Source organism: Channa argus, chromosome 17, assembly GCF_033026475.1.
Source record: "Channa argus isolate prfri chromosome 17, Channa argus male v1.0, whole genome shotgun sequence".
NCBI classification, from domain to species: domain Eukaryota; kingdom Metazoa; phylum Chordata; class Actinopteri; order Anabantiformes; family Channidae; genus Channa; species Channa argus.
In genome coordinates this window covers 12,230,099-12,258,018 of record NC_090213.1, presented here as the reverse complement: position 1 = coordinate 12,258,018, position 27,920 = coordinate 12,230,099, and the positions used below count along the sequence as shown (strand labels likewise).

The 27,920-nt window shown below is 39.5% G+C and overlaps 1 protein-coding gene across 8 annotated transcripts in view; it reads left to right on the top strand.

Annotated features, from left to right (window-relative positions):
• The first annotated feature begins 3,777 nt into the window (after positions 1–3,777).
• The window catches only part of eya4 (EYA transcriptional coactivator and phosphatase 4), a 39,667-nt gene continuing 15,524 nt past the window's right edge, over positions 3,778–27,920 (top strand). For 4 of the 8 annotated variants that reach the window (XM_067481943.1, XM_067481947.1, XM_067481940.1 and 1 more), the window contains exons 1-4: positions 3,778–4,119; positions 7,696–7,756; positions 24,036–24,085; positions 26,303–26,424. In XM_067481943.1, coding sequence (XP_067338044.1) covers positions 7,724–7,756; positions 24,036–24,085; positions 26,303–26,424 — 205 coding nt within the window. In that variant the 5' untranslated portion in view covers positions 3,778–4,119; positions 7,696–7,723. Of the gene's footprint in view, positions 4,120–7,695; positions 7,757–20,686; positions 21,083–24,035; positions 24,086–26,302; positions 26,425–27,920 lie in introns of those variants that run through there. The other 4 variants (XM_067481945.1, XM_067481941.1, XM_067481946.1 and 1 more) reach the window with 3 other exon arrangements.

Genomic DNA, 27,920 nt, shown 5'->3' with positions numbered 1-27,920 from the left:
ACTTTTTCCCAGACTGACTACATATACTGACATCTGACAACTTGATGATACTGAGCACAGCACAGAACTGAGTAGTTCTATGCTGTTTGGCTTTTTGTTTGACTTGATGGAAAGTTAAATCCTCATCAATCCACTACAGAGTTAAAACACGTCTGCCAGACAAATATGGTGGAGACCGTGGTTTTATAAATGAAGAAACTTTCACTAATAAAAATACAAAAAAAGAAAAAAAGACAAACAAAGCACAGATTGGGGGTGAAGTCCTAGATGGAGAGCCATGGAAAACATGAACTGTAGAGTTTACAGAGGAATATCGAGGTACAATAACTTTGTAAAACAAAGAAACTTCCAGTTCTAGTTACTTTCTTCCTTGGGTGTCACTAATTTCAGTTGCTAATATTAACCATGTTCAAATAATCTTGATAAACATGAATATGACTGTCAGTAACTGGAGCTTAAGATTTTAGCAGAGCAGAGCTTGCATTTGGATTCAGCTGTAAACCTCAGACATTTCTCCATTTCTGTCTACTTGTGGACGTTAATGCAGTATCATACCTGAGACCTGAGACCTTATACTGGTATCTGGTATCGGGACATCCTTTATTATAACATGTCTTTAGATAATATATAACCGGATAATACATAACCAGATAATATGTTAATGACTGGGAGATCAGCTCGCCATTATGTTGCCTAACGAGACCAAGCTAACATTACTGTTGGATGCTAGTTCTCCTGTTTGAGTCACACAACTTTTACTTGTTGTTTAGTTTTTTCAACCCTTTGAAAAAATCCAGTAGATTAATGGCAAAATCAAGTTACTGTTAGTTTTGCCACTTTTCTTTTTGATTTATTTGCATTAAATTGTATGTGTGTGTTTGTGTGTTCTCTTACATCTGACATTCTATGTACTTTAACATTTCATTTGGCTCAACCTCAACTAATTTTCTTCTGACAAGATAGTAGGAAGTGGTAAATCCAATGTTACATCCGCGTCTTCTGCCAACAACTGCCGGGATAGACTCCAACACTCAACAAATTTCTTTCTCTCTGGAACTGATGTGTCAGCCAATACCACAAAAATATGTCTTTTTTGTGTTTGTGTTTGGTATTTGATTTTATGCCAGGGAAACTCTGGCTCGTTTCATTCTATGTAAATTACTAAGAAATCTTTTTGAATTGCATAAACAAATACTGCATTTGTGTGCATGAGAAAGAGAAAGCAGGGAGAAGAATGTCAAATGGGTTTGTGCTCAGAGGTAGAGTCTGTGTGTGTGTGTGTGTGTGTGTGTGTGTGTGTGTGTGTGTGTGTGTGTGTGTGTGTGTGTGTGTGTGTGTGTGTGTGTGTGTGTGTGTGTGTGTGTGTGTGTGTGTGTGTGTGCATGTAAATGTCAGCAGAATCTCTAAACCAACAATCGGGGATCAGATCAGTCAGAGGGGCTGCTGACATCTTCATCTCAAATCAGCAGCAGCAGGGTAAAAGAGCACTGGTCAGAGGCCAGTGGGACCTGAACTGTCACAGAATCCACACCCCATAACAAACACAAAATTTTTCAAATAAACTACACTTCACTGCAAAATCTGGCATATTCTTGGGGTCACTGTGGAGCAGTGCTATCTGTGTAGTTTTATTCAAGTCTCTATGTTTATGATTATGTTTGGTATTTAATGTTTGTACATCAGGCTTGTTTTTGCAGCGAATCTTTGCATAGTTGTTCTTCATTTTTCAGTCTGTCCTGTCATGTTTTCCCTCCACACTGTAAATGAGTTAATAATGGTTTCCCTTGAGAAAACAAGAAAACAAAAACAAGTGGATTTCTTTTTAGTTTACACAACTTAAAAAAGAAAACACTGTACAGTACTTAGAACTTCATTTTAGGTGTATTCCAAACTCAGTATGGATGACAACATCATTTCATGTTGAATGTACTGTGTAATGTATTCAACACAATTATTGAAATCATATTACATTTCTTTCAACTGTATGAGTTGTAGTTGTTTTATTTCTTAAAACTATGCAAACCAAGGTACGCTCTTGGAATCGATAGATTCTCTCCCTTTCTCTGCTGTGCACAGGTGGAAATGATTCTTGTCCTACGTAAAATGTTCTTCACCCTGTACCGCATGAACATGAACATGAAATATATTTTTAGTTCAAGCAGTGACCTTTTGAAAAGTTGAACCTTCTCTCCATCCTTAGCAAATGCCAGCAGAAGATGCTCCAAGGGCAGAAAAGGTCAATAGTCAATTGCAATGGGTTTATGAATTACACTAGGATGCTTGGATTAATACTAACCTACATGACCCTATTAAGACTAAGCCCCTTTTAGCCAAACTCGTCAAACTGCCACCACTGGTTTAATAGCGTCATTGCATAATTAGTTGCTTCTGCACTTGATTGTTTTGTTATCTTTACTTAAATACAATAAGTAACTGTGTTTGTTCACCCTGCAATAACTTGATGAAAACTAGTAAGAAGTGTAGATTGTTAATAACTGATTAAAGCTTAATACTGTAAGTCAGGATAGCTATTAAATGTTACAGTACATTTGTCTATGTAAATCTTTTGCCATTATGTTTTTTCAGCTATGTTTCAAACTTTTCAATTACTTTCAAGTGGCATATTCATCATATACTCATCCACCACAGTGCAGCGCTGAAAAACGTAAAAAATCTGCATCAACTAAGTATGTTCTTGTTTTTGTTAAAAATAAATGTTTGTGTAAATTTGATTACAGCCATCACAAATTGAATAAAAGAGAACTTTCCTTATAAATAAATTTAATCTAAAAGCAAGAGAAATATAACATGATCAAACCTTAATGACATTTCTGGTCTTGTCCAGATTATTTATTTCTTTTGCTTATTCTTGGTTTATGTCTCACAATGGTTACTTTCTTTAATAACTCTGAGTTCTATCTCATATATGGTCTCAACCAAAAGTATTGGAATAACATGGAAAAATGAATGTGAGATATCAACTTTTAAACAACATAGTGCCTTTTGTATCAGATGACCCACATTTTTAAACTGTAAACTTTAAACGTAGTTCTCTCCTGGTGTAAGCTTTGGGTTTTACCTCTGAAGACTGTCTTTGTTGTTAAAAATGATAAATTAATACTAAAATCATATAGCTGTCTATGGGGTGATGCAGTAAAAGCCTGGAAAGCACAACAAAAATGAAACATTTAGATTAAATTTTTTCAATGTAATATTTTTCTTTATAGCCCATTTGTTTCAATACTTGTATTCGCTTCAAATCGTAATCATCTGATTCAAAGATGTTGTTTAACATATACATAAAATCTGAAATCCTGAACTTTCATCTCATGTCCATCTTTTGATCTACTTTCTTCAGTGCACAGCAAAAAGAAATGGCTTACTTTTGAACGGGACTCTACATTTACCTGTATTAATAAATTTCAGGAAAAGTACAACTACAAAAGCAAAATTGAATTACATAACCAAAAACAAAAGATACGACTAATTAGTAAAACAACTACATTCTGGAGAAAGAAGACTTTTAACAGCATTAAGATTGTTTCGAAAAATTGACAGAAGATAGATAGTAATTCAGCTGTTAAATAATTATAAATATATGCGTGTGGTTTTTGCTCTGATGGAACAAATAAAACCACGAGCACGTCACTTGGGCAGAACTATTAATAAGAATCTCATTTCGCCCCCCCCCCCCTGAACCCCATTACTCTTTTGGACACTTGCCCACTAGTGCCCGCATGGCAGCTGGACGCATGCGCAGCGGCAGGGTCTCCAATAATGAAGTTGAGTCTAATGCTTCTGAACAGCCTGGTGCTTAAACTTGGACGCGGACTGAAAATAATGGTTTTTCCCGCACGAATGAGCGGTCTGGCCACCGACACGGAATCCCGGACGCGCGCTTGAGTTTGCAAATTAGTTTGTTCGAGTCCGGGTAAGTCATCGCGCTTGTGTTTTTGGACTCTTGTTGGTAATGGCCAGCAGTGGCTGAAGTGTTTTGATCCAGTCAGTGACAGGCTGCAAACAGCAGGGAGAGCTGTGCGACGACCACGCTGCATCTGATTATGAGAGTTTCCAGCAAGTGAGAGAAAATCAAGGAGCTGGTTTCCCGTTCTAACACAGGTAGTTTCACCTTTCATTTTTCTGTTTTTAGACAGTTTTAGATGTGTGGGTTTACTCTGGCAAACAGCTTGTCAGTGACATTTTAGGTGACTGGTTTCTCAGATCACGGTTCAGTCTGATTCATTTTAGGATTTTTTTTTTTTAAAACCGGTATTTATCAAAACTTGTCCCAAATTTCAAACATGTCAAATGTATGAATAATTTACCAAACAGCAAAATATACAATTTACAATGACAATAAGGACAACATTATACAATTGTTTGCGTGCATTGCTGGTTTAGAAACAGGTTATTAGTTCGGTGTCGATGTTTAGCATCCAAACTTCAACTCAACCCCGGGACCTCGACAGGTTCCACCTGCTTAAATGGTTTTATTTACCTACTGATTTTCATGTAAAGATTTTACTTTTAGTTCACAGATTGAAATCAATAGTAAATCTACCCGAATTTATTTAAGCCGGATTCGGTTAAAACTGAAGTTTTTTTCAATCGGAAAAAAGTGTCTGGTTAAATTTAAAATCAGTAATTGGTCATATGATGATCTGAAAGTGCAGGACAGTGTTTTTTATTTTTATTTCAATGTTTTCATTCAGATTTCATCAGTGGACACATGGAGAATGTATTTCCCCTCAGTGCTCTGCCTCCATCCCTCCGTGGTTCCACGGTTTTCCACCACATCTTTGCTCTCATCCCACGTGGAGTTTGTGTTTATATTTGATATGTAGGAAATGGGAATCTTATACTACGGCGTGGCTCTCGGGGCTTGAATTGCTCCTGGCTATTGGCCTGTCCCTAACAGCATGACAAGTTACGCGCTGACTCAAAATCTGATAGGGCCTACTGCGCCGTAATCCACACAGATTAGATTTCACATTAAGGACTCATACTTAACCAACGCGCACTAATGCGCAAGAGATGGGTAGGATTTAGTGTGTGGAGATTTGTGAAAAATGATAAAGTCCTACACACAGATATTGAAAATAAATTGCTGTTCTGGCATGTTGAATTTATTAACTATCCATTTAGAATAAAATCCATTATAATCTGATTTTAGGTGATCTGTTAAATGATGTCATTCTACGCTTACATCATAATTTGTAATTTTCGTAAATAAAACAGTTATCTTGAAGAATGATCAGTTTTACCTGAGACAGTTTTTTTAACTAATATAACATGGACTAAACATTAAAAAAATGATTAAAAACAGAAATCAGATTAAAAACAGAAATGCCCAGAATCGAAAAGTTGAGCAAAACATTAGACATTTTATCAAATTTTAATTAATCATTGTGGGTCATTGTGGGTTAACCTACACACGCTTAAATTGGTCTTTTATTTCTTTCCCCTTTTTAATCGCCGCTGAATATATACGCATTTTTGATATGGCGCACACGACAATTTCCACTAATAAAGGTGATGTGTGTCCTCCTCAGTAGGCCTCATGAAAAAAGCTACATGTGGCCCGGTTAAAGCCAGAGTTGTATAGAGAAGGGGGGTATAGATGCCATCTATACATCCAAAACCATTGCGCGGTCATGAGGTTTGAGTTGAATTGAATTTGTGACTTTTCACTACAACCTCTCCAGCCAGCAGCAGTTTGTGGTTCATTCAATACTCTTCGTTTCTTCTGCTTTTATTGCGTGATATTACCGCAGTGTCGCTGGTTAGTCCACTTTCCAACCCTCCGCCGCCCCGTATGTGTTTCTTATGTCGCTGTCAATAGCCTGAGTGGGAAACATAATTCTCTCTTCGGGGACGCTGAAGGAAATGGCTGGTATTATTGATTCCCTGTGCAGTGTAACGTAACTGCTGGACTGTTTTAGAGCCATGCAAGGTGGACATGCAGTGGGATACAACGTAACACGGGAGGTGCGCAAACAGCAGTTCCTTCGCATTTATCAAAATGTAAGAAGCACCTATTGTATAGTCAGCAAAACGTATGGCTTATTAATTGATGAGAAAACGTATTAATTTAATTATTACTTTTTTGTTGATCCCTTATTAATTAGTATTAACGTCCATCCTCTACATCCCTCGATAAGAATAAATTGTGAAGGGAAGAGTGAAATGCCAAATTCAGTAGAAGGCTGATTCTGCCCTCCACAAAGGTGAGAGAGGGAGAGCGAGGAAGAGAAAGAAAGGAGGGGTGAGGGAGTGAGGAGGTAAGGGAGGCCTGGGCAGAAAATCAATTCACCTGAGAGACACATTATTGTCTTCGGTTTCAGGCCAGGAGGAGCTGAACGCTATGAAAAATTAAAAGGATGCCAGTTAGTTTAAAGGATCAAGCCAGAAAACTCCACAGTGCAGCAGCAGCAACCCATCCTCCCCCGGCACCCAAAACACACACACACACACACATTGAGTAACTGTAAAAAATAATTGTCATTATTACTGTATTATATTGCCCCATTTTACTGTCTACAGTTGTTAGTAAGACATGTATAGGATATCTTTTCTCTTAATCGGGAATTTAAAATACTGATAAACCTTTGTTCAATTGTAAACTGACCAGATACTCACATACTCGCACATATAGGTACACATAAACAATATATATATACACGATTACACTGTACAGACAGGACAGCAACTGCACTCTATTTTTGATATTGGCTCAAAGTACAGAGGCAGATAAATGTCCTCAAGCTGAAGTGAAATAGAACAAGTGCATAAAAATTGAAAGTAATTTTTTTTGTTCATGGGGAAGATTTAGCTGTTAATGGTTCAGTGGCACTCCTTACCACATTTGGTGGGAACCACAGATCTAATGACAGGGAAGGACTTTTGTGTTTGCATGTGAGTGCGTGTCTTTGCAGCCTGCTCTTTTGTTCAGCTGTCAAACCTTTCTGACGGCTTTTGCACAATATACCATAGAGTGAAGACATTTTGTACTGGTCTGTTGTCCATTGTTTTCAGCTGGACTTTTGTTGTAGCATTACCTTCTGCATCACAGTAGAAAAAAAAGATAGATGAGAACAGTGTCTTACTCTTATTTTCTGATGGCAGCATCTTATCTCACTTAAGTTGTAGACAATCACCTTGGCCTCCAGACTCCTGCGCCAACCTGTCTCCTGTCTAGTATTAATAGGGTCACTCACTGTCTTCATGCGCTAGCCAGTCACTGTGTCTGTGGTCCAGAGCCAGCCAAGCAGCCGTATCATTTACACTTCTCTATTTTCATTGTTGATATTTACTTCTGCAATTATCTCTCCACTTCACCCTCGGCTGAAGATGATATGCTGAAGTTAACGTTGCTGCTTCCCTCCTTTAGTCTCCTGTTGCTCACACATAAACACATCACCAGAAGGTCTAACCGACAGATGCACATAGATATATATATAAAAAAAATGTATAAAGTATGGTGTGTGGTTTAATTCATAATGTGAATTTAAGTGATTCAATTTTGCAATCAAAAGCTCAACCAGGTGTTTGAAATGTTTTTTTTACAAATGTCTCTGCCAGACAGTTGGCACAGATGATCATTTGCCATTAAACTTGGTCACAGGTACATAAAAAGGGGCCTTTCTCATTTTGTAGCCACTGACCCACAATTTATTTTTTAATTTTTGGTTCAAGTGTGTGGTGGCTCACAACCCAAGACGTGATGGAGGCCTCACAGGACCTCAGCGAACAGATGGTGAGTTAAAGGCTACTGTATGCATGTGAGCGTGTGTGGGTGGGTGGGTGGGTTGTGGGGTATACCTTGTATCGACCACACAAGTCAAAGGTATGGGTGCAGAGGAGTGTGTGTGTGTGTGCACGCACACTAACCCGGCAGATGTGGTTGAGTGAGTGTACAGTAACCATATGGCTGCAGTCAGTCAGTGAGACTTGGACATAGGCATTAATTTAGGAGCCACGCATGTGTGCACAGAAGTGTGGGCTGCATTTGTGAGCATAGGGGTGCATGCAAGTGAAGTGAATCTGTACTCCATTTAAAGTAGTGATAAGCTACATTTTAAAAAAGGGGATTATATTTTTGTTTTTATGCCATGTATTTTCAATCACACAGGCACTCACACATACACACACACACACAGCCTGAGGGTTTGTTAGTGTCTCAGCACAGCAGGCCATCTCTGTGTCACGTCAGCATAGCGTCCCAGTTCTGCTTGTTTAAAGATCAGGCTGTATTGTTGGGAAAATGATTTTGGTGGCGAGCAAGGTCCACTCGCATTTCAAAGTCGTTAGTCAGCCACCAGAACAGGTGTAATTTCATCTCCTCCTCCTCCTCCATCAAGCTTGGTTCTCCCTCTCCCTCTGACCTGCCAGCCTCGACAGTAATAATAGCACAAAGTGGGACAGAGCACACGAAGTATGTTGTTTTTCTCCCACTTTTTGTGTTGCTCTGTCAGACTCGCCCTGGTTTAGATTACGGGCTGACCCCAGCGGAGTACTGTCACTCACACATACTGTAAAGTAAATGTACGCAACACAAACACACAGAAAAAAGAAAGGAAAAAAGATAAAGAAGAAAGAAACAGACAGAAAGACGCATCCATTTTGTTCTGCTGACGTCCAAATATCAACTATTGATGTCCATATTCCACAATTACTTCACCTGCTTTAAATAGGGCAGTGATATAATTTATAATGTGAATTTGAGCTGCGGCTCAAAGACATTGATTAATTGTTCAGGTTGGAAATGAGACCTCATAGCAAGGGCAGAGATTATAATCGTACACCGCAGAGCTGTAAAGAGCTGAGATTTGAAACTTCTGGACATTTTTGGTCTAGCTGGTACTTGGTAAATAAAATGTTTTGTTTTTAAGTCTGTAGGTGGTGTCATTGATGCGAGGAAATGCTGGGTCTACAGTATATAATCTACACTTACATCTAACATGAGTACAGCCAAACACAAAAGCCCTGCAATTAATTTGGCTTTCATGAAATGATCTGGTTTTTAAAAAGTTTTAAAGAAGTGAACTTTGCAGTACTGTTGCATTAATTACTCTGTTGCATTATGCGTAGCGTAATGTAGGGCTGTGCGACACTGTGTATGAGAAAATGTAGTCAGTTAAGTGTCGGTGTTAACAGGGTGGATACAGTAGGGCTGCAGCTAATGTTCATTTTAAAAATTTGATGATTAACTTGATTCCTAATTCTGATTGTTTGGTTCATTTCTTGTCAGAAAATTGGGCCAAGCACACTTCCCCAAAGGCCAAGTTTACATATCCAAATGCTTTGTTTATTACTTTGTTTGTCCATCTCACTAATGGTCCAAAATAAAAAGACATTTCATTTAGTAGCACAAAAGATGAAGAAAAGCATACAATGATCACAAATGAGGAGAGACAATGAATATTTGACATTTAGTTAAAAACAAAGTGAAATAGTTGGCAGCTATTTTTCTCCGCTTTGCCCATTAAGCCTAAACAAATCCTAAGGTGACTTTCATATCATATACATATCAGAATTGTGCACAGTAGATGTCTTCCTGCTCTGTTTGTTGTTTTAGCCGAATACTTATTCACAGTTTGATCAAAACTGATCCTCATATTCAATGTAGCTCTAATTGAAAATGAAGGTTTTATTTTCTGAACGTATTCAGGAGTTGTAAATAATTTCCTTGGAGTGTGTTCTTCTTGTTTAAATATATAAACTGAAAGTGGCTAATTGTGTCCACGCACAGCTTCACTGAAATAGGTGTTTCCCGAGTGACTAAGAAAACAGCGCAGACCTCACACACAAAGTTTCGGGGAGTTGTCGGTTGATACCTGAAACCCCCCACTCCTCCACCCTACCCTTTAAAGCTCCCCCCCCCCATCCCTCTCTTCCTCCACCCTTTTCCCACCAAATCCATCATGCGTCATCTGGGTTATGGTCAGGCGTCCCCTCTGGCCGCCTGCCTGCCGAAGGCCAGCCTGCCGTCTGGGGTCCTCAGGGAGTGTTGGAAGAACCCTGAGGCAGGGCCAGCAGTGGTTCGCCCTATAATGCTACTTTTAGCTTGTTAAAGTCTCATACTCCACCTGTTGTTACACACTTGTTAATCTTGGAAGAAAAGTTAATTATGTGAATGATGTGACAATGCTTAAGTTTGGATCACATGTTAGTTATTTAGTTAAAACTTAAGTATCAGTGCGTATAACTCCTTATGCAGTAAAAAAGACCCATTTGAGTCCCAGAGTACACACAAACAAACTCCACACACAGTTCCTCTTCCAGCAGAGGGTTGAAGTAAGAGATGAGACGAGCAAGGGTGTATGCTGACCCCAGGGAACCTTACAGGATTTAAAAGTATGGCCACAAGAAGAAAAAACAGAGAGAGATGGAGGAGGAGGCAAAAGGATGAATAAGAAGGCGAAAAGGTTCTCTTAGCTGTAGCCTTTCCTCTGGTGCGCTGGGAGAGGCCCCGAGTATGGCAGCTGTCCCAGTTTGTGTGTTTGTGTGTGTGTGTGGTTGTGTGTGTGTGTGTGTGTGTGGTTAAGAAAGACAGAGTGAGTGAGAGACCAAGTTAGAGGAGGAAAGGGGTCAGGTTGCACCCCTCTTTCACCCCTACAATCCCATACAGACACATTCACACAAACTTACATGCAGCAGCAGTAGCTAAATACGAGCACAGCCCAGCCCCAATTGCCAAGATTGCACATCATGGGGAGTCGTTTCAAAATCTGCCCGGCGACAAGGCATGTGGACAGATCACAGGAGTGTGGAGTGTAACAGCTACCCCCCCTGGCATCTCTCTAGTAGGCTGGCATCCTAATTGTGGCACAGAGGTGCACTTCAATTTCAGCTTAGCGTACAGTGATTCTTGTAGGATTTATGTTCAGTTGACAGCTGAGTGTTGCTGAGAGAGTCTGCAGTTCAGACATCTAGTCACCTCTGTCTGAGCTGTTCAGAGGGGACAAAATACTTTGGACATATTTTATGAAAATAATACGAATTACATTTGATTGAACAGCTTGATAAATATAGCAAAGGACGGTATGAAGACAGAGAAGCAAACAAGTTATAAAAAGAAGCAAAATGTGAAGGATTTTAAAAGCATTTTTGACGTGCAATGATCCTAAATCTTCCAAGAAGCACAAGTATCAGTCCACACTGACCCCACTACATCATACACGAAATGACATCACACGGAAGAGATGTGCACCATCCCTACGACCCCCTGAGTTTTAATGCTTGGCACTTGGCAGACATAGAAGGCATACTGTCAGCAGACAGGAGCAATTAGATTCGCCAGCAAAGTGATTTTTTTTTCTCTTTTTTAATAAATATGCTGGATTTATGGTACACGGTGAGATCCGAACGAGTAAAAACTAAACCATTCCACTTTTATGTGAAAATGGGAATAACTTTTATAGGCTCTTTGACATTACTTTTATTTGAGCTCACAGGAGTTTGTCCTTTCACCAAAACCTGCGAAGCTCACACCTTTGCTCAGATAATCTATAATTCACATATAACAGGATGAATGAGATTCTAGGTAGCGAGGGAAAGTCAGCTAGGTGTCAGGTCAGCGGGTCGCAGACAGCCTTGTGAGCCAATCACAGTCTGACAAACCCCCTAAACAGACTGGAGAATCCATCTAGAAACCCAGAGCAACCAGCGTGGGCTTTCTAGAGGAACGCACCAGACAGGAAACCACATGATATGTGCGTCTGCTATGTGTGTCTATGCAAGAGTAAGTGTGTGTGTAGGTGTTCTTTTGTCTGTTATACACATATGCTTTTTGTGGTGTGGGACGTCTGAGGTCATCTGAGTGAAGTCCGTCTCGTATTGTGGCCATGATCAGGGCACAAAATTTCATGCCAAGATTTTTCTCTTTATTGATTACTTAGTAGTTTTCAAGGAAAATTACATTATTGCCAGATGTTACACTTCTGTGCACTGAGCATTTTACCATGATGAAATTGATTCTTAAAGAAACTAAATTTAAAAGAATATCAAATTCATACTCTTGCAAAATTACATTACATGAACAGAAGTTCCTGATAAAGTAGGGAAACATTTGATTCTATGATCCCAATACCTTCCATAAATAGACTCCTTTGTAGCACAGCCCACCTTTTGTTTGGCACGGTTTTGTGGTGAAACGCTGATCTGCCATTGGCTGTCAAAACTGAGTATATTTCCTCGTTTTGCAATAATTATGCGTTTGCTACGGGGGAACCAGGTTGCCCTTCCTGTCGCGATAACTTCTTCTCCTGCTCTTCTGGAAGGCTGGATTTCTCACTCTCGGCAGCAAGAACTCACTGAGGTGCCAGAGGGGTCACGGAGGCCAGATGGGCTGTAACCTGTCTCTCTATATACTGACTTAATTCTCCAGACAGCAACAGATGATTATTTTCACAATTAATTGCTTTTGACTATAGATTGTTTTGATACAGTTAAGTGCAAAACTTTACATTCCATTTAATTGAAAGGGCAAAAAGTTTAAAACAAAGCTTTGTTTTTGTCATCAATGTAGTATTTAATGCACATTTAGCTTGTGCAAATGGTCCTTCTTTATCAGAAGTAAAAAAACTCTCAATTAGAGAAATTGATAATTAAAATCGTAAAATGTTCTTTGCCTTTATGACCTCGGCCACCCTCTTTGGATGCCTCCTGAGCAGCGATTGTATTCTTTCAGATGGAATCTTTTTCCATGTTTGTTCAAATTAGGGTCAAATATTTAAACTTAGGTCAGATCACATAACCTGGTTCTAAAACTCATTTGGTTTGTTCACATGCTCCTTAGCATGCTCCAAGCATCCTGCCTTGTGTTTAGAAGTAACTAAAGGGTTTTCTATGTGCTTTTCTCCCAACAATCAAGACTTATGCAGACTATGCTTGACTGTGGAGAAGCTGACTTTTGTTGCAGTTGCCTCGAAGGGCTTTGTTAGTTTTGGATTCTAACATAGCTATTGAGCTATGTTTCGTAGTCCCTCTTTCAGTCACTTTTCTTGATCTTGCACTTCATGGAGCAGTGTTAGTGTCTACATGTTTCTTGCATTTCTGGATAATGGTCTCCACAATTGGGACTTGTATCCTGTAATGCTTAAAATGCACTGATATAATTTTATTTATATTTCATTCTTTGCTTTTCTAGATAGATAGATAGATAGATAGATACTTTATTGTCATTGTATAAGGATGTGTACATTGCTAAGGCGCTGCATGTATGTGCACAACCATGAATCAATGGCGGTGCATGATTTCATTGGAAGGGGATGTCAACATTTGTATTTAACTGTGTGCATGTACTACCTTGTTGCAAACTAAAGTATCCTACAAATGTAAAAATGGCCCAAAGTGACATTTTCAGATTACTTGCTTTGTCAAAAGTTTAAAAACATTTCTTTAACAACAAAAGCAGAAAGCAGCAGAGTTGGAGGATTGGAAACCATACAGAAAATGCTTTTGTTTGAAATCTCCTCTGGATATACATTTCTACTCAGAAATGTGTTTCTGTATTTATTCATGAATTTAAGATTCCCTGAGGATGTAGATTCTCCATCATGCCGGCCGTAATTATGCCAAAGGTGTTCGTTCGGTGACAACTGGACTTTCTCGAAATTCTTGAAGACATTTCACCTCTCATCCAAAAGTCTTCCTAAGATCTGAACTGAAGAAGTCTTTCAATAATGTCCAGAAAAAAATGTTTCATTCCCTGTCCTTGGTGCTTTTCTGTGTTCCTGTCCCACAATCTCTTCCTCCCTGGGCCTAAGCGCCCCTTCGTCTCTCCCTGTGTCTCTCTGGCTAGTGTGATGATTCAGAGCCTATTGTGAAGTCAGCAATCCGATACAGAGCCAGCCCGAAAGCAGGGGGGGAGGTGGGCAGGGGACAAAGGAGGGATAGAGAGAGAGGAGGGGGGTGAGAAACAGAAGGGATTATGGGTGTTCTCAGAGCCAGAGCTGTCTGGAGCTCAAGGTGCTTTGGCACCTTTACCTGCCCTCTGCTTTACCTGTCGCTCTCATTCTCCAGTTCGGCCTTTATCTTTCTCACATCCCTGAGCTCGTCACTATCCCTGTTTGCACTCTCTGCCCTTCCCTCATATTTTTTTCACACATACATTCTCAGTCTCTTCTCAATCTGTCTTCCTTCTTTACAGACATATGGTATTGCGAGTGATTTTATTAGGAAGATGATATGAAGTGTTGCAAGGCCCGGTATGAAGGAACAGCTTGTGACTTTTGAAACATTCAACTCCTGTTCCCATTTCTCGGTGCATAGGGCAGCAGGCAGCAGTAACTTCTAATAATCAGCTGCATATTGAATCTGAGCAGATGGCGTGTGTGTGAGTGAGACAGCATACCTATCTGTCTTGGGAATGCTTTTTTAAGGATATCTACCTTATGCTGTACCACTGTCTCTCTCTCTCTCTCTCTCTCTCTCACACACACACAGACACACACACACACACACAGTGATGTCATGAACAGCATTATTTAACAGGCAGCTGGGAGGCCATTCATCATTTAATTAAAAGCGTCTGAAAGGGATCTGAGGCCTAATGAGATTAGCTTTAATTATTGATGCTGCTGCTGCTGCTGCCACAGACATGCATTTACACACAAAGGCTCACAAACACGCACACATGCACACACACACTCTTTAGTTATGACCACCACAGACACTCTGACTCTCTTAGGTTCTGGCTATTGACACACAAATGTTTTTTGCTTTTCGTTTAATTTCTCTCTGACACACACACACAACTTATTGATTTTGTTTCAGGATGGGATGTGGAGTTACTCAAGGGGGTGGATTGGTGAATTCAGAGGGGAAAGGCTGTGGTATGGGGGAAGAACGGGGGGTTCGGTAGCTGTGGTTAGGTTGGGGAAGAGGAAGGGTGGGAGTGGAGGGTTGCAGGGGGATGGTATTGTGTTTCTGCTAGTCCTACACCAGCAGAGAAATGCTCTGACTGTTCTGATCCACTCAGTCTATTCTTTATTTCAACAAGCTGATCATTGCCACAAAACACAAAGTCCATGCAAGTGCTTTAGACATGACTGCATTCACGATTGTAGATGCGAACTGATGTGAGAGCCTACATTCTACCTCAATTAACTTTTTTTACATTAGTGCCAACTACAATACAATGTGCTTCATTTTAGTTTGTTCATTTATTAGAAATTATGTCATTGCACTTCAATAATTTAATAATTATAATATACAATAACATTTATTATTTTTAGGTTAGTTGAATGTTGTTGTATAATTTCTAGAATACAGCAGTGAATAATCATTTACAGCTGTTAGATAAAATTTATTTTACTTTTGCTTTTCTCATTTTTTTTGCTGGAGCCCCTGATAACATAGACACTCAACTGTGTGTTTAAATTAGGCTAAATGTGGTTGAAAAGTAGCAGCTGGGTTTCTAACACTCTGTCTTGTCCTGACCAGAATTCAGTTTGAAGTACTTATATATACTATGTATATGATCTCTACTTTTTCTTAGATTTTGAAGGTGAATTCCTGAGTTTCATAGCCATTGTTAAAAAAACATTTATAGTTTCAGTTAGGACATATCTCTACACAATTGGCCACAACATTACCACCACCTGGTGGTTTCCATGTTGTGATGGACACAGGACAGCATGGAAAAAATTTTATCTGTCCAAGATTGACTCCTGTCAGGACACATTGCATTATGGCTTGGTGATTTGTGATTTATCATCATGCAGCATAAAGCTGAGAGTCATGAAGTGACTCTTACATTGAGTCATTGTGATCCATTATTTAAGACAGCTGACTTTCAGTTAATTGATAAATCATTATGTTATTAAATGCTACACATAAATGTTATAGAAAGGTTTATGATTTATCTATTTCTTTAAGCACTGCAGTTGTGCATTCACTTAATTTCTGCAAACAATAAACCTTTTAGATGTTTCATGTTGAGCTTTGTGTTCTTAAGTGTATTTCTGTGCAACTGAGTAGAGTGGTGGCGTGTGTGTGTGTGTGTGTGTGTGTGTCGGGTGTTTGGTCAGCCATGAACTGGTTTAGGTTTCTCCCAGTTGTTTTTTTAATCACTCTCATCAGATTAGCTGAGCAGGGGCAGTGGAGGCCAAACGCTTCACAATTAACTGCGCAGAACCCACACACACACACATCCATCAGTGACTTTTCATTTGTCTCTACTGAGTAAAGCTGCTTTAAATCATGTCTGTGATCCCCTCACTCTGTGAGACAATGAGGAGCCAATTCATTGTAAATGGCAGATATGAAGACCACCAGCACAGTGAGTAGAATAGACAGCCTTAGTCACTTTTCATCGCTCTTCTTCCCCAAACGTGTGCACGTGGAGTTAATTAAATAAAAATAATCACTGTCACAAATGTGACTCTAAAACCAAGAGGAATAATTCAATGTCTTATAACATAAATCAGCAAACTCCAGGACTCCGGGATGTAGCACTTCATTTTATGAAAGTAAATTAAATTAAATGTTATGACTTTTGTAAATGGCGTTTCACACATGTAACACAGAGCGTAAGATCGTGTGAACGAGAAACATCGTCACGTGTGAAACTCCACACTCAACTACAATGCATTCGAGTGACTGAAAGGTCATCAGCACGCCCATTCGTACACTTTTAATCGTCCCAACAATTCAGGACAGATTATATTATCCTGGACATAATACGGACATTGTACTAGGAGATTTGCAGGAAAAAGTCCAGATAAAGTTGGAAGCATCTCACTTGGACACTGACATTCTCACATGTGGCCGCTTCCGACAAATCAGGAGAATTCCTGAATGCTGCCTGTCAGTTTTTTTTTTAAAGCAAAAGATGGACGGCTTTCAGCTTGTCCCTTCAGGGGCCACAGTGAAACGTGTTCCGCACTTTGCCTTGCCTGCCGCAACCATCCCATTTCTGTCCAGGCTCGGGACTGACACCAAGGTTTCCCTTGGTAGCATTGTATTTTATTTCAGAATATAAAGACCTTATTCCATCTTTGAAACATGGTGGTGGCAGCATCGGGATTTGGGCCTGCTAGATGCCTTCAGAGCATCATTGGTGGAGTTATGAATTCTACATTGTACAAGCAACTGGAAAAAAGGCAAGAATGACTCTAAACACCTAAGTCATTCAAGAAAAATGGAGTCAAAGTTATGGGTTCATGCAAGGAAGCTAAGCAACATCCATGAACATCCGGGTACAGCTGTTCTGTAAGGTGGACTGGACTAAAAAAAGGCCTAAGTTGAAGTTATTGATACAAAACAAAGTCACAGCAGTTGCTCATATACTTTTACCACACATAAATATTTAGAGGACATCTTCACCGATTTTCAACTTGCTTCCCCATTGCTAATCTGAACTGAAGGTTCCTCTAAGTGATGTCATCCGGAGGCATTTTTCAGCCAGAAGACGAGAGATATTTTAGTGTAGGGAAGTCAGAGAGAAGTTTGAAAATAATATTGTATATTTACACCCTAAACTAAAGCCACGGGGATCAAGTTGAAAATTGATGAAGTTGCCCTTTAAGATTGGATTATTTTCTACAATAATTACTAATCCTGTCAAGCACCACTGCATGCTACATGTAGTTCTCTCATTTCTCAAGCTGTTTGTACTGTCTTGGGGATTTAACATAAAGGTCAAGGTCTAGTTTTAGCTCTATTTTGGTCTATTTTTCTTCTCCCTGGGCAAACCAAAGACAAAGCTTTAAAGACATGTGATACTTTTGCTGCAGAAACTGTGTGTGAATATACTTTTGAGAAACACCAGTCAGCTCTTGGCAATATCATGTAAGCATCGGCAGAGAAATACACCTAGCCATAGATGTTTTTGGAGACTACCTTTTCAACCAAACACCTCCACTTCTCCCCCTGCTTCACAGACTCGCCCTGTTCTTCCCTTTCACTCTCTCACTTCTCTTTTTTTCTCTTTTATAGCTTCCTACTACACCTGAAAAAAGGGGCATTTTTGGAGGCATAAAGAGAGGGATAGTTTTACACCTCCCCAGGCTGGGGGAACTGGGGTGTGTAGTAGGAGTGGAGGAGGAAGAGAGGGAGGGAGGAGGCTCGGCACAATGTATTTTACATGAAAGGAAGGGGATAGAGTTACCGCACCGATAACCACTCATACAAATGGAGAGAGAGAGCTTGGAGCAGGGGACAGGTAAACGGGTGTGTGTGTGTGTGTGTGTGTGTGTGTGTGTGTGTGTGTGTGGGTGTGTGTGTGTGTGTGTGTGTGTGTGTGTGTGTGTGTCCGCGTCCGAGCGCGCGTCAGAACGAGAGAGGGAATGCAGAGGATTGATGGAGATGATGGTTGTGTCTGTGTGGTGACTAACATCCTTCATGAGTGTGTTTTGTGGTCTACACACACCAGCCGATTTCAGAGACAGGAATGGCTGGATGATCACGTTGCACAGGTGTGTGTGTGAGTGTGTGCTGGGTTATCTCTAACATGGATATGGAAAAATAGGTAGTCGGGTATAACCACGTCTTGTTTTTACACTTTTTGTACCAATTATGTAATTATTATTCTTTAAAGATAATGGTATAGAGTTTTTTTTTGTCAGGATAGCTTTGTTTTTCATGTTTGTGTTTTTGGGTTAAGCTAATTTATGTTTATCCATCTGCTCATTGATCACTACAATTACTGATCAGAATATTAGCCCCTGTGTCCAAGTATTAAATTATTGTCTATTATTTTAGTGCTTGATTTAAAAGCATAAATGTGAAGTCTTAAAAATGCATTTAAAACAATAAAATAAATATAAATACTCTCACTTCCAAATATAACAGCATGAAGACTGAGATAAAGAGGACAGGGTCTGTCTCCTTCTCTCTGCTATGCTTCTGTCTGCAGACAGGAAAATAAACTGCTGTTGTTCCACTGGAGGAAAAAAGGGAGCAAGGACCTACAGTATATCAGACACTTTTAAACCACACTAAAGTCAACAAAAACCAAAGCAGGGTCCTGTTATTTAGCTCTAATATAACACCCTCTTCTTCAGGTCACTGCTCTGATGTGCCCATACCATGCTACTGCTTGTTATTTCTCTCAGGTTTTTTCTGTTTCTTTTTTAGTGTGTGCGTGTGTGTACTTTATCAGGCGTGTTGTTTTGGGACGTCTCCCCTGCTCCCATCTCCACTTGCTGTGAAAATATTTCACCGGGGATGTTTTTGGACAACCCCTTCCTGATCGGGTCCTGCCTGGCTAATAATAAAGCGCTTGAGTTGTCAAGCACTTCTGCAACACCTTTAATCTGTTCTGACAGCTAGTCCTCTACGTACACTCTGAAAACGTCCAGCACACATACACAAGCGTATGTGGGTATGCATATATAACACACGTTCATCTGATGTACGCACCAGGTTCACTGACAGCCTATCCATCAAGGTGTTCATTGGAGCTGGAGGGACAGGGCCGCATGCTGTTACCGTGGTGACCAAGCCAAAGGTGATCGGTGCACAGTTGTCCACCCTGTTAACAATTCATCTCTATATGCTTATATACATTTATAATCCTTCTCAGTTGCTTTCTGTTTACTTGTACATGTACATTAACATCCATGCTAGTTTACGTGTTATTTAAAAGGGCCACTTCAGCCATCTCACATAATTAATAAGTATCCACCTACAAAACTATGCATATTTATATATAATAATTAATCATGTATTAGCACATTCCATTATTAAGTGTATTTGTACAGACTGTGTTTTTATAAGTATGCAAACTTTTAGAATTGGTAAAACTGTAAAAAAGATAGAGATGATATAGGACAAAGAAAACAAATTGTGTGCAGCAGTCCCAGCATAAGGCATCATTATATCACTATATATCTCTCTATCTATCTACCAGTGTCAAATTCTGAATTAAACAAAACAAATTACTTTTTGTAATTTAGGTGACTTGCCTGGATGTGTGATGTGTTCATATGTTTGGTGTCTGCCCAACCTTTATATCATGCCATCTTCAGACCGAGGCACATGGGCAAGTGTGTGTGTGTGTGTGTGTGCGCGTGTGGCCCTTCACATTTAACACAAGCACGCAGCTTATTTGGTTCCAATAAACACAGAATGGAGTGTGTGTGTGTGTGTGTGTGTGTGTGTGTGTGTGTGTGTGTGCGTGTGTGTGTGTTCATGTTATCAGGTGTACATGTAAATCTCTGTGTGGTATGGGTGAGCAGATGAGCTGGAGAAGGTTGTGTTTGTGTGTTGGGTAAGTTGCACGGTGTGGAGTTTATAGTCTGGCCTGTGCTTTCTACCACACAGCATGACCCTGACATTACTGTACTCCCTCACCACATCTTCATTTACTGTTTCAGCATTGTGCAAGTAGTCACGCCAGATTTGCCATCAGCAGAATTTGAGTCTTACACTTGGATGATTTTGATTTTGGGACCCTCAACTTGTTTGAGTTAAATTTAGCAAATTCATTACATTGTCTTACATGGGGAAGTTGCACTGTTTATCTGTGTCTATTAGAAAAAGGTCCCACATAAAAACCTTTGTCTCTCTACACTTAAAAAGTTCTTTGGGTTTAAATGTAAGCTTGAGTGAGTCTACAGTGGGTGACAGCCAACAGAGAGAGGAGGAGGAACAGAAGGAGAAGAGAAAAAGAGGGGGAGGAGGCAGAGGAGGTGGGTAACAGGACGAGTGAAATGAAATGTTCCCCATTACTGGAGTCGAGGAAGACAGGAGCTGTGCATGGATTGACTTTACAGACAAACACACACACAGAGAGAGAGAGAGAGAGAGAGAGAGAGGGGTAGAAAAGTTTAGTTCATTTGTAGTGTCTCCTCTTTCTAGCCTTTACATGTTTGCTCAGAATGAAAGAGAGAGGCTGAAAGAGAAAGAGAAAGATCATCATGCTTTTTTGTCTCTAGAGCAAAAGCAAGAGAAGCGTGACACCTGGAGTACAAAGTGAGAGGCAGGTAGAGAGAGACGAGCTGACGTGTATTTGTGTGTGAGTGTGTATGGTGAGCTCAGTGAGCCTGTGTATGAGGGGAACCTGGTGGATCATACCGCTCTGTAATGCTTTGTGGAAGTACAGGACTAATATCTGACCTGATTACACTCTGAGGTAAGAACGGATCTTTAACTCAGTGGTCATGTTTAACGTTTCAAGTCATGTTATACTTTAATTTATTTAAATTATTCAAATGTGTAAATGTGTTTTGCGTATTATTACTTTATGCAGTACACTGTTTTATTTGTAATACATGTTACTGTATATAAATAAAGGTGAAAATGATAATTTGCTTTATTTTAATACTTGTATCAATTAGCATATTTAGAGCAGCTTTAAAAATAAAGTTAGCAGGTTATGGTAACAGCATTTAAATCTGCTAAAATTGATTTACGCTATCACTATATTTTAAAAGTTCTATTTTAAATCAAAGAATATTTTTTTTCTTTTCTTGAACTTTATATTTATCTGCACACATTTTCTTTCTGGTAGTTTCATTATGACATTTTTAGATATTCTGCCTTATTCCTATTTATTTATATCTGTTGCTGTTTTTTTTTCACAAATAAGTAAAATAGCTTAAAAATTGCAATTTGTCACAATCCAATGCAATATTTGAATTGATTGACATTTTCTAAACTGCAATTGCTGTATTTATAGAAAATAGATCATTTTATGATTTTTATTTATTTATGTTTTGTTATGTATAACAGATTTTTTCAAAGCCTCTACGTACATATCTGTGTATATTCCTGTGTGAACGTGTGTGTGCAACTCTATGCATGGTATCGGATGTCCCATTGCAGATGGGTTGGGTTATTACCAGAAACACGTAGCACTGTTCTTTTTTCTCTCTCCCTCTCTTCTACTTTTCTTGTCCTTCGTTGGGTTTTTCACAGTTATCCCAGAACAATAACAGGAACATCATTATTGCACCTTTTATGTCAGATTTTAGATTCTCAAGCACGTTAAAAGCAGTAAAAGAAGAAAACACAACCAGGACCAGAACAAAGACTGCTTCTGCTTATTTCTGACTTACACCTACAGTTGCCAAATTAGGTCTCGTGTTGTTATTACATCCAATAAAAGACAAATATAATTAGTATGTAACAACACAAATGGAGCACTGTGTAAATCCTTTAAATAAATATTTTTTATTAGTACTAATTACCTAGGATACCTAGTTATCCCTCAGGGAGTCCCAGGACCAGGCAGGCTGTGTTCCAAACAGGTCACCCAGCCAACCAGGTCAAAGGTCATCTATTTAAATAGCTCAGGTGACACCAATGGGTCCTTCAGGCATTGTGGCCACCTAAGATTGCTCTTAGGAACCCTTTATTTCATTGCTACTGATACAGTTGGGTAAGTTTTACTGCATGATAACAAAAAAGGAAGCTGATTATCTAAATGCAGGGCTTCGTGAGCACTACATTACATTATTTGTCATTTTATTGCACTGTGCTTTTCACAAGACTTTGTCAAAGGTCTTACTTAGAAATTTCAAAAGTGGCAACTAAAGAAACCTCTAAGAAGTAGAAAAATGAATTATTTTATTTTAAAAATAAATTCTTAATTGGGGGGAACGAATAAAATGAGTATGTGGATTTGTTTTATATAGGAAGTCAACACACATTTCTAATAGACGAAACTAAAAGAGGTGAGAGAGAGAGAGAAAGTGTATAGTGGATAAAGCACAATGATAAAAGCTTTTCAGGATCAAAGCCTGAGTGTGCTTGTGTTTTCACAGATCTTGTTGAGACAGAAACCTCCAGGCTCTAGAGTGTGTGTGTGTGTATGTGTGTGTGTGTGTGTGTTTGCATGCATGCACATGCGGGCCGTCTGCACCCCTGTTTCTGTGTAGCACTGCATGTGCGTTTCATGTGGATTGCAGTTTCTCACGGCCATGCTGTTGATGTCGTGACTGACAGCCTTGTTAAATTTCAGTAAAGCATGAAACATGACATAAAAGTGGCGTGTGTGTGTGTGTGTGTGTCTGAGTGTGTGTAAAGTGATCCATACGAGGGCACCGACTAACCTTTGAACTCTGTCTTAAACAGCTAAGTGCTGCTTCTTATTCGCTCTCAGCAGGGTCATCTAATCAGAACCATAACACGGGAACGGACTCTTTACACAAACAAAAAAATGTCCCAGTTTCCGTGTACCTGGAGTTCAGTATTTGCTTGACCAAGCACATTCTCTGTATACTTACCTGTGATTGCGATAATGTGCAAATGACTTTAATATATGCTGCCTGGGTGAATTGGACCGTGTGTGTTTGAATGTGCATTTCCATGTGCAGTTGTGTGGATTTGGCACCCTGCGCGTGCCCTACACCTCGACAGTGTGTTGACACAGTGATTATAGGGCAGCTGGTACACATTGGCCCTCGCTCCGCCCTGCATTTACTGTTCTAATTAGTTCCTGTTCCAAATAAGAGAGAGGAATTTTAATAGAGAACCTCTGGTCTGCGCATACGCCACTGTGAAAAGACACTGAAGTGCGTATTCTTTTAGTTATTTCTTTTTTTTACATCAGCTATGAAGTAAAGGTTCCAGCGCACACTGATTGACATGACCAAATGTCTCGGTTACCACCCAAAGTCACAGCTTGATTTAGTGTCTACACTGACCCATTTAAGGGTGAAGTGTGAGCTCTGTGACCTAACATGACCCTGTTTTGACCCTTCAACTTTTTAAGGGTTGAGGAAAGAGCTTGAGCTTAGGATGAGGCAGGGCCACGGATGAAAAAGGGAAAGTTTATGACTGTCACTTAGAGTCCAGTTAGCACTTCTGAGAACTGGTCTCTATTTATTATTCTGCCTGCATTTTAGCAGCCTTTAAAAATGCCAAAACAAGTTGCAATTTGTGTTTACTCTAAGGTAATTGAAGTTCAGATTGAGGTGTTGAGCGGGAATTGATTTTGCTGTTATTCAGGGCTATTTGTTACTATTACAATTTGTCTGAATTATAAACACACTGGTTCCTCTGAACTCTATGCATGTAATTTAATGTGTGTGGTTTTTTTGTTTGTTTTCAGTTAAATTTTCTCTCTTCTGGTTTCTCTGTAGGTGAAGAAATCACACAGTGAATCTCATGTTCCAGACCCTTCAGACACCAGGTACGTTCACATGTGACTGTTTGCATAATATGACTTATGAAATTTAGTTTTTCAGAACGATCTATATGTGTATGTGTCTGTGTATGTGTGTGTGTGTGTGTGTGTGTGTCCTAGTTCTCTAGTCATGGTGCAGAGAGGTGAGGTTTCACTGCAGTTGCAAACTATGATGAGGTCATCAACACTCTCCCAAGAACCCCCCCTTCCCTACACACACACACACGCACGCACGCACACACACACACACACAAAAGATAACATGCACACCTATCAAAGGACATGAAGATGTAGCGTGTATCCTATCAATGACTGCTTTATTAAAACATTTAGATCATCTAGTCTATTAATAGAAAAAAATATTCCCAGGGATTTTGATAAATAGTAATCAAACAGTTTTTTTAAGCAAATCTATTTTCAATCATGGGGCAAAGCTTTTTTTCATTTTTTTCCCCTTTTTTGACAATTTCTTTTCACAGCAAGACATTAATTGAATAATTGAAAAACATAAAAGAGGATTAACATATAATGAAAATAATCATAAGCCCCAAACTAGTTATTTTACATAATACACCATTGCATCTTTGAGCTTTTTTTTTTAGTGACCTGACACAATGTGAAAACCAGAATTGAGTTTATGAAACACCAATTCTTGCCATCGCCCCTCAAGAGGAGTAAAACAGAGAAAAAAAAGAAGGGAAAAAAAACTACATGGAGAACAGACAATCATTTCCTGCTGCTGAGACACAAAAGAAAAGGATGAATGAAGAGTGTTGAAACACAAGAGCGAGTGAAAGTAATCTGGGAAAGTTCTTAACTTTTATTAACACACAGTATGTAGCAGAGATATTTTAGCCTCAGTGTTTCCAGTTGAAAACATAGAGGAGACAATATGAATGTTTAGCTACATTGTAAAATAGAAAAAAGTTGAAATTATTTCTTTATCTTTTGTATGTTTTCTCTTTTACTCTCACTCTTTGGCTGTGTCTTTCTCATCTGCTGACAGCTCTATGTTTATACCTGTCAGTCTCACTGTGGGTTGCAGTCATGTGTGGCGATGCTATCTGCCCATCGCACTATGATGGCCTGCTTCCAGACCGCTACACAGATGTACAATATCACATATGTCCACACAGTGTAGAGTGGCAGCCCACATTTGTTTTATTCTGCCTCCATGTCTGTAATTTCTCACTTTGATGTCTCAGACAAGAGCAAGAGTGTGACCATCCTGTGGGAAGCATGAATAAGGGATCACACACACATGTGAAGACACATTCATATGAGGCACAATCAATACACAGTGACTCAACAATAAACTATGTTTTCCACCAAAGGAAATGTCAAAATGTGGCTCTATGGGTGCAGCGATGAGGAGTCATTAGCAATAAGCTTTTTTCACAGTACGTGTGCAGGACAATTGCATCTGTCACTGGGAGTTATGGATTCTTGGCAGAGTAGTGGTGCCATGGTAACACCTAACAGAAATTAAAATAAAAAACATGCACACACACAAACACACACACACACAAATATATATATATATATATATATATATATATATATATATATATATATATATATATATATATATATATATATATATATATATATATATATATATATATATATACTCCACTATAAATATGTGCCTCAATTATGTTCATGACTGTTTACTTCCACACAATGATCACAATTCCGCAATGATCCACACACTCTCTCAAACACACACACAAATACACGCACACACACACACACACTCTGTCACTTTACCATTACCACCTTGTGTGCTGCTTCATCCCAGTCATGCATGTGGAACACATTGTAAAACTAAAGCATGCTGGCAGGCTGTGGGTTTGTACTGGGGCCCAGAAAGTGTGTGTGTGCAGGCACACGCACACATGTACTCTCCCCCTCTATAAAAGAGCCAGCAGGCCCGCAGACAATGTCTACCACCTCTGAACACATGCTCATGTAAGCTAACTGGTACAGAGAAGCCTGATGTTTATGAATGTGCGAGTGCGTTTGTTTGTGTGTGTTTGCATGTGCGTGTGTGTGTGTGTGAGTGTGTGTGTGTATTCAGTGAACACGTTCACTGAGATCCTTATTTAAATTATAGAGGTGGGACATTCCCAGCTGTGATAGCATGTTGCTGTTGATCTGATATCCATTAAAAAATCGCAGCTCATCTAATTTTCTCCCCCTTCCTCCTCCACCAACATGTAGGTCTATGGAAATGCAGGACCTAGCCAGTCCTCATAACCGTGTGGGAGGTGGAGATTCAACGGGCTCCAAGCTGGACAAGAACAACCTTGGCAGCCCCTCTATCACCACCAATGGAACAGGAGGTGAGATGGGAGAAAGTGTTGGGAGCTGGAGTAATGAATGGGCAGTTGTGTCTGTGATCGAAAAGAGTGTTTCACTTTTCAAATTTGCTCCTCAAACCACTGAAGAAGATTGCACGCATTGCCCTTAAAAGAATTTACTGTCCTATCAAAAGATTCTTCAAAAGGTTTATAGTGCTCTGTACAAGGAGCCCTAGCCGGCAATCACATAGCTTAGCACGATAACTGGAAATGGCAAAAGCAACAAACCTATGTGTAAAAATGAGTTGTGGTTTTAGAGGAGGTTATGTGCAAGACTGTTTCCTGGCCGGGAACTAGCAGAGACTGCGCTATGAAATAGTCTGGCACATAACCGCCAATACAACCACAACTTAACATATAAAAACCTGTTGTTTTTTAGTGTTTTGTTTTTACAGATTAAACTAACGAGATATGACATGGTAATTAGTGAGCTTTAGAGCCTTGTAGGCTTATTTAGTAATCATTGGACATGCTGGGCTGTTTCTCTGTGTTTCCAGTCTTTATGTTTAACTAAGTTAACCAGTTGCTGGCTGTAGTTTCCTATTTACCCAACAGACATGAGAGCAGTATCTCTTCTCATCTAACTCTTGGCAAGAAAGCAAATGCGCTTGTTTTTCCAAAATGTTCTAAACTTTTCCTTTAAGTGTTGTGGTCTATCAATGTGTGTTTGCATCTGAAATCACAACCAGTTAAATGAGTGAGTGGTGTCGGTGAAGTGAGGACAGCAGAGTCACTGTCCTCCTTATTGGACACACATTTCTGACTAAACATTATTACATCATGCTGCAAATTAAGGTCTAATTTCTTAAACTAAATTAGGAGGTTTTTAAAATGTGGGCATGTTAACTACTGAACATTTGTTCCTTCAGTTCTTTCAATTTTCAGTCAGTTTCTTATGACATTTGTTGCGTCAACAAAGGCTGAATGCAAAAAATAGAAGTTGCTCCGGGCAAAATCATTTGAGTCCAATATAAGGTAATGAAATCATCAGTCAGAAAGATTTTCAGCATGCAGAGATAAGTACTTTTTGAAGAATTTATGGAGACGAAAGGAGTCACGCACATGCAAACGCACACATACACAACCATGCTGGCATGAGGACTTGAGTAAACCACTGGAGAATGTGTGTAAACACACGGTGAAGCACTTCTGCTCTCCTCCGCTAACCGCTTGTCAAAATGTGTGTATGCTTGAGTGTGTATGTTTGAGTGCAAGCCCAAAATCCCACTGGAAACTATTTCCTCTACAAGAGAATTAAAGCATCGCCGCTCGCTTAGATGTCAACACCAGCGGACCCTGTCCTCTCTTTTCTTTTCGTTCAATTTACCCTCTGTCCAACTGTATTTCTCTTTTCTCCTCGTTTTCTTCTTCTGTCACCCTTTATCTCGCCCTCTCTCGTTCTGTCCACTGCGATAGTCTTTGACAGGCCAATTTGGCAAAATACCACTGGATAGAAGTGCTTTCATGGAGGGTGATTG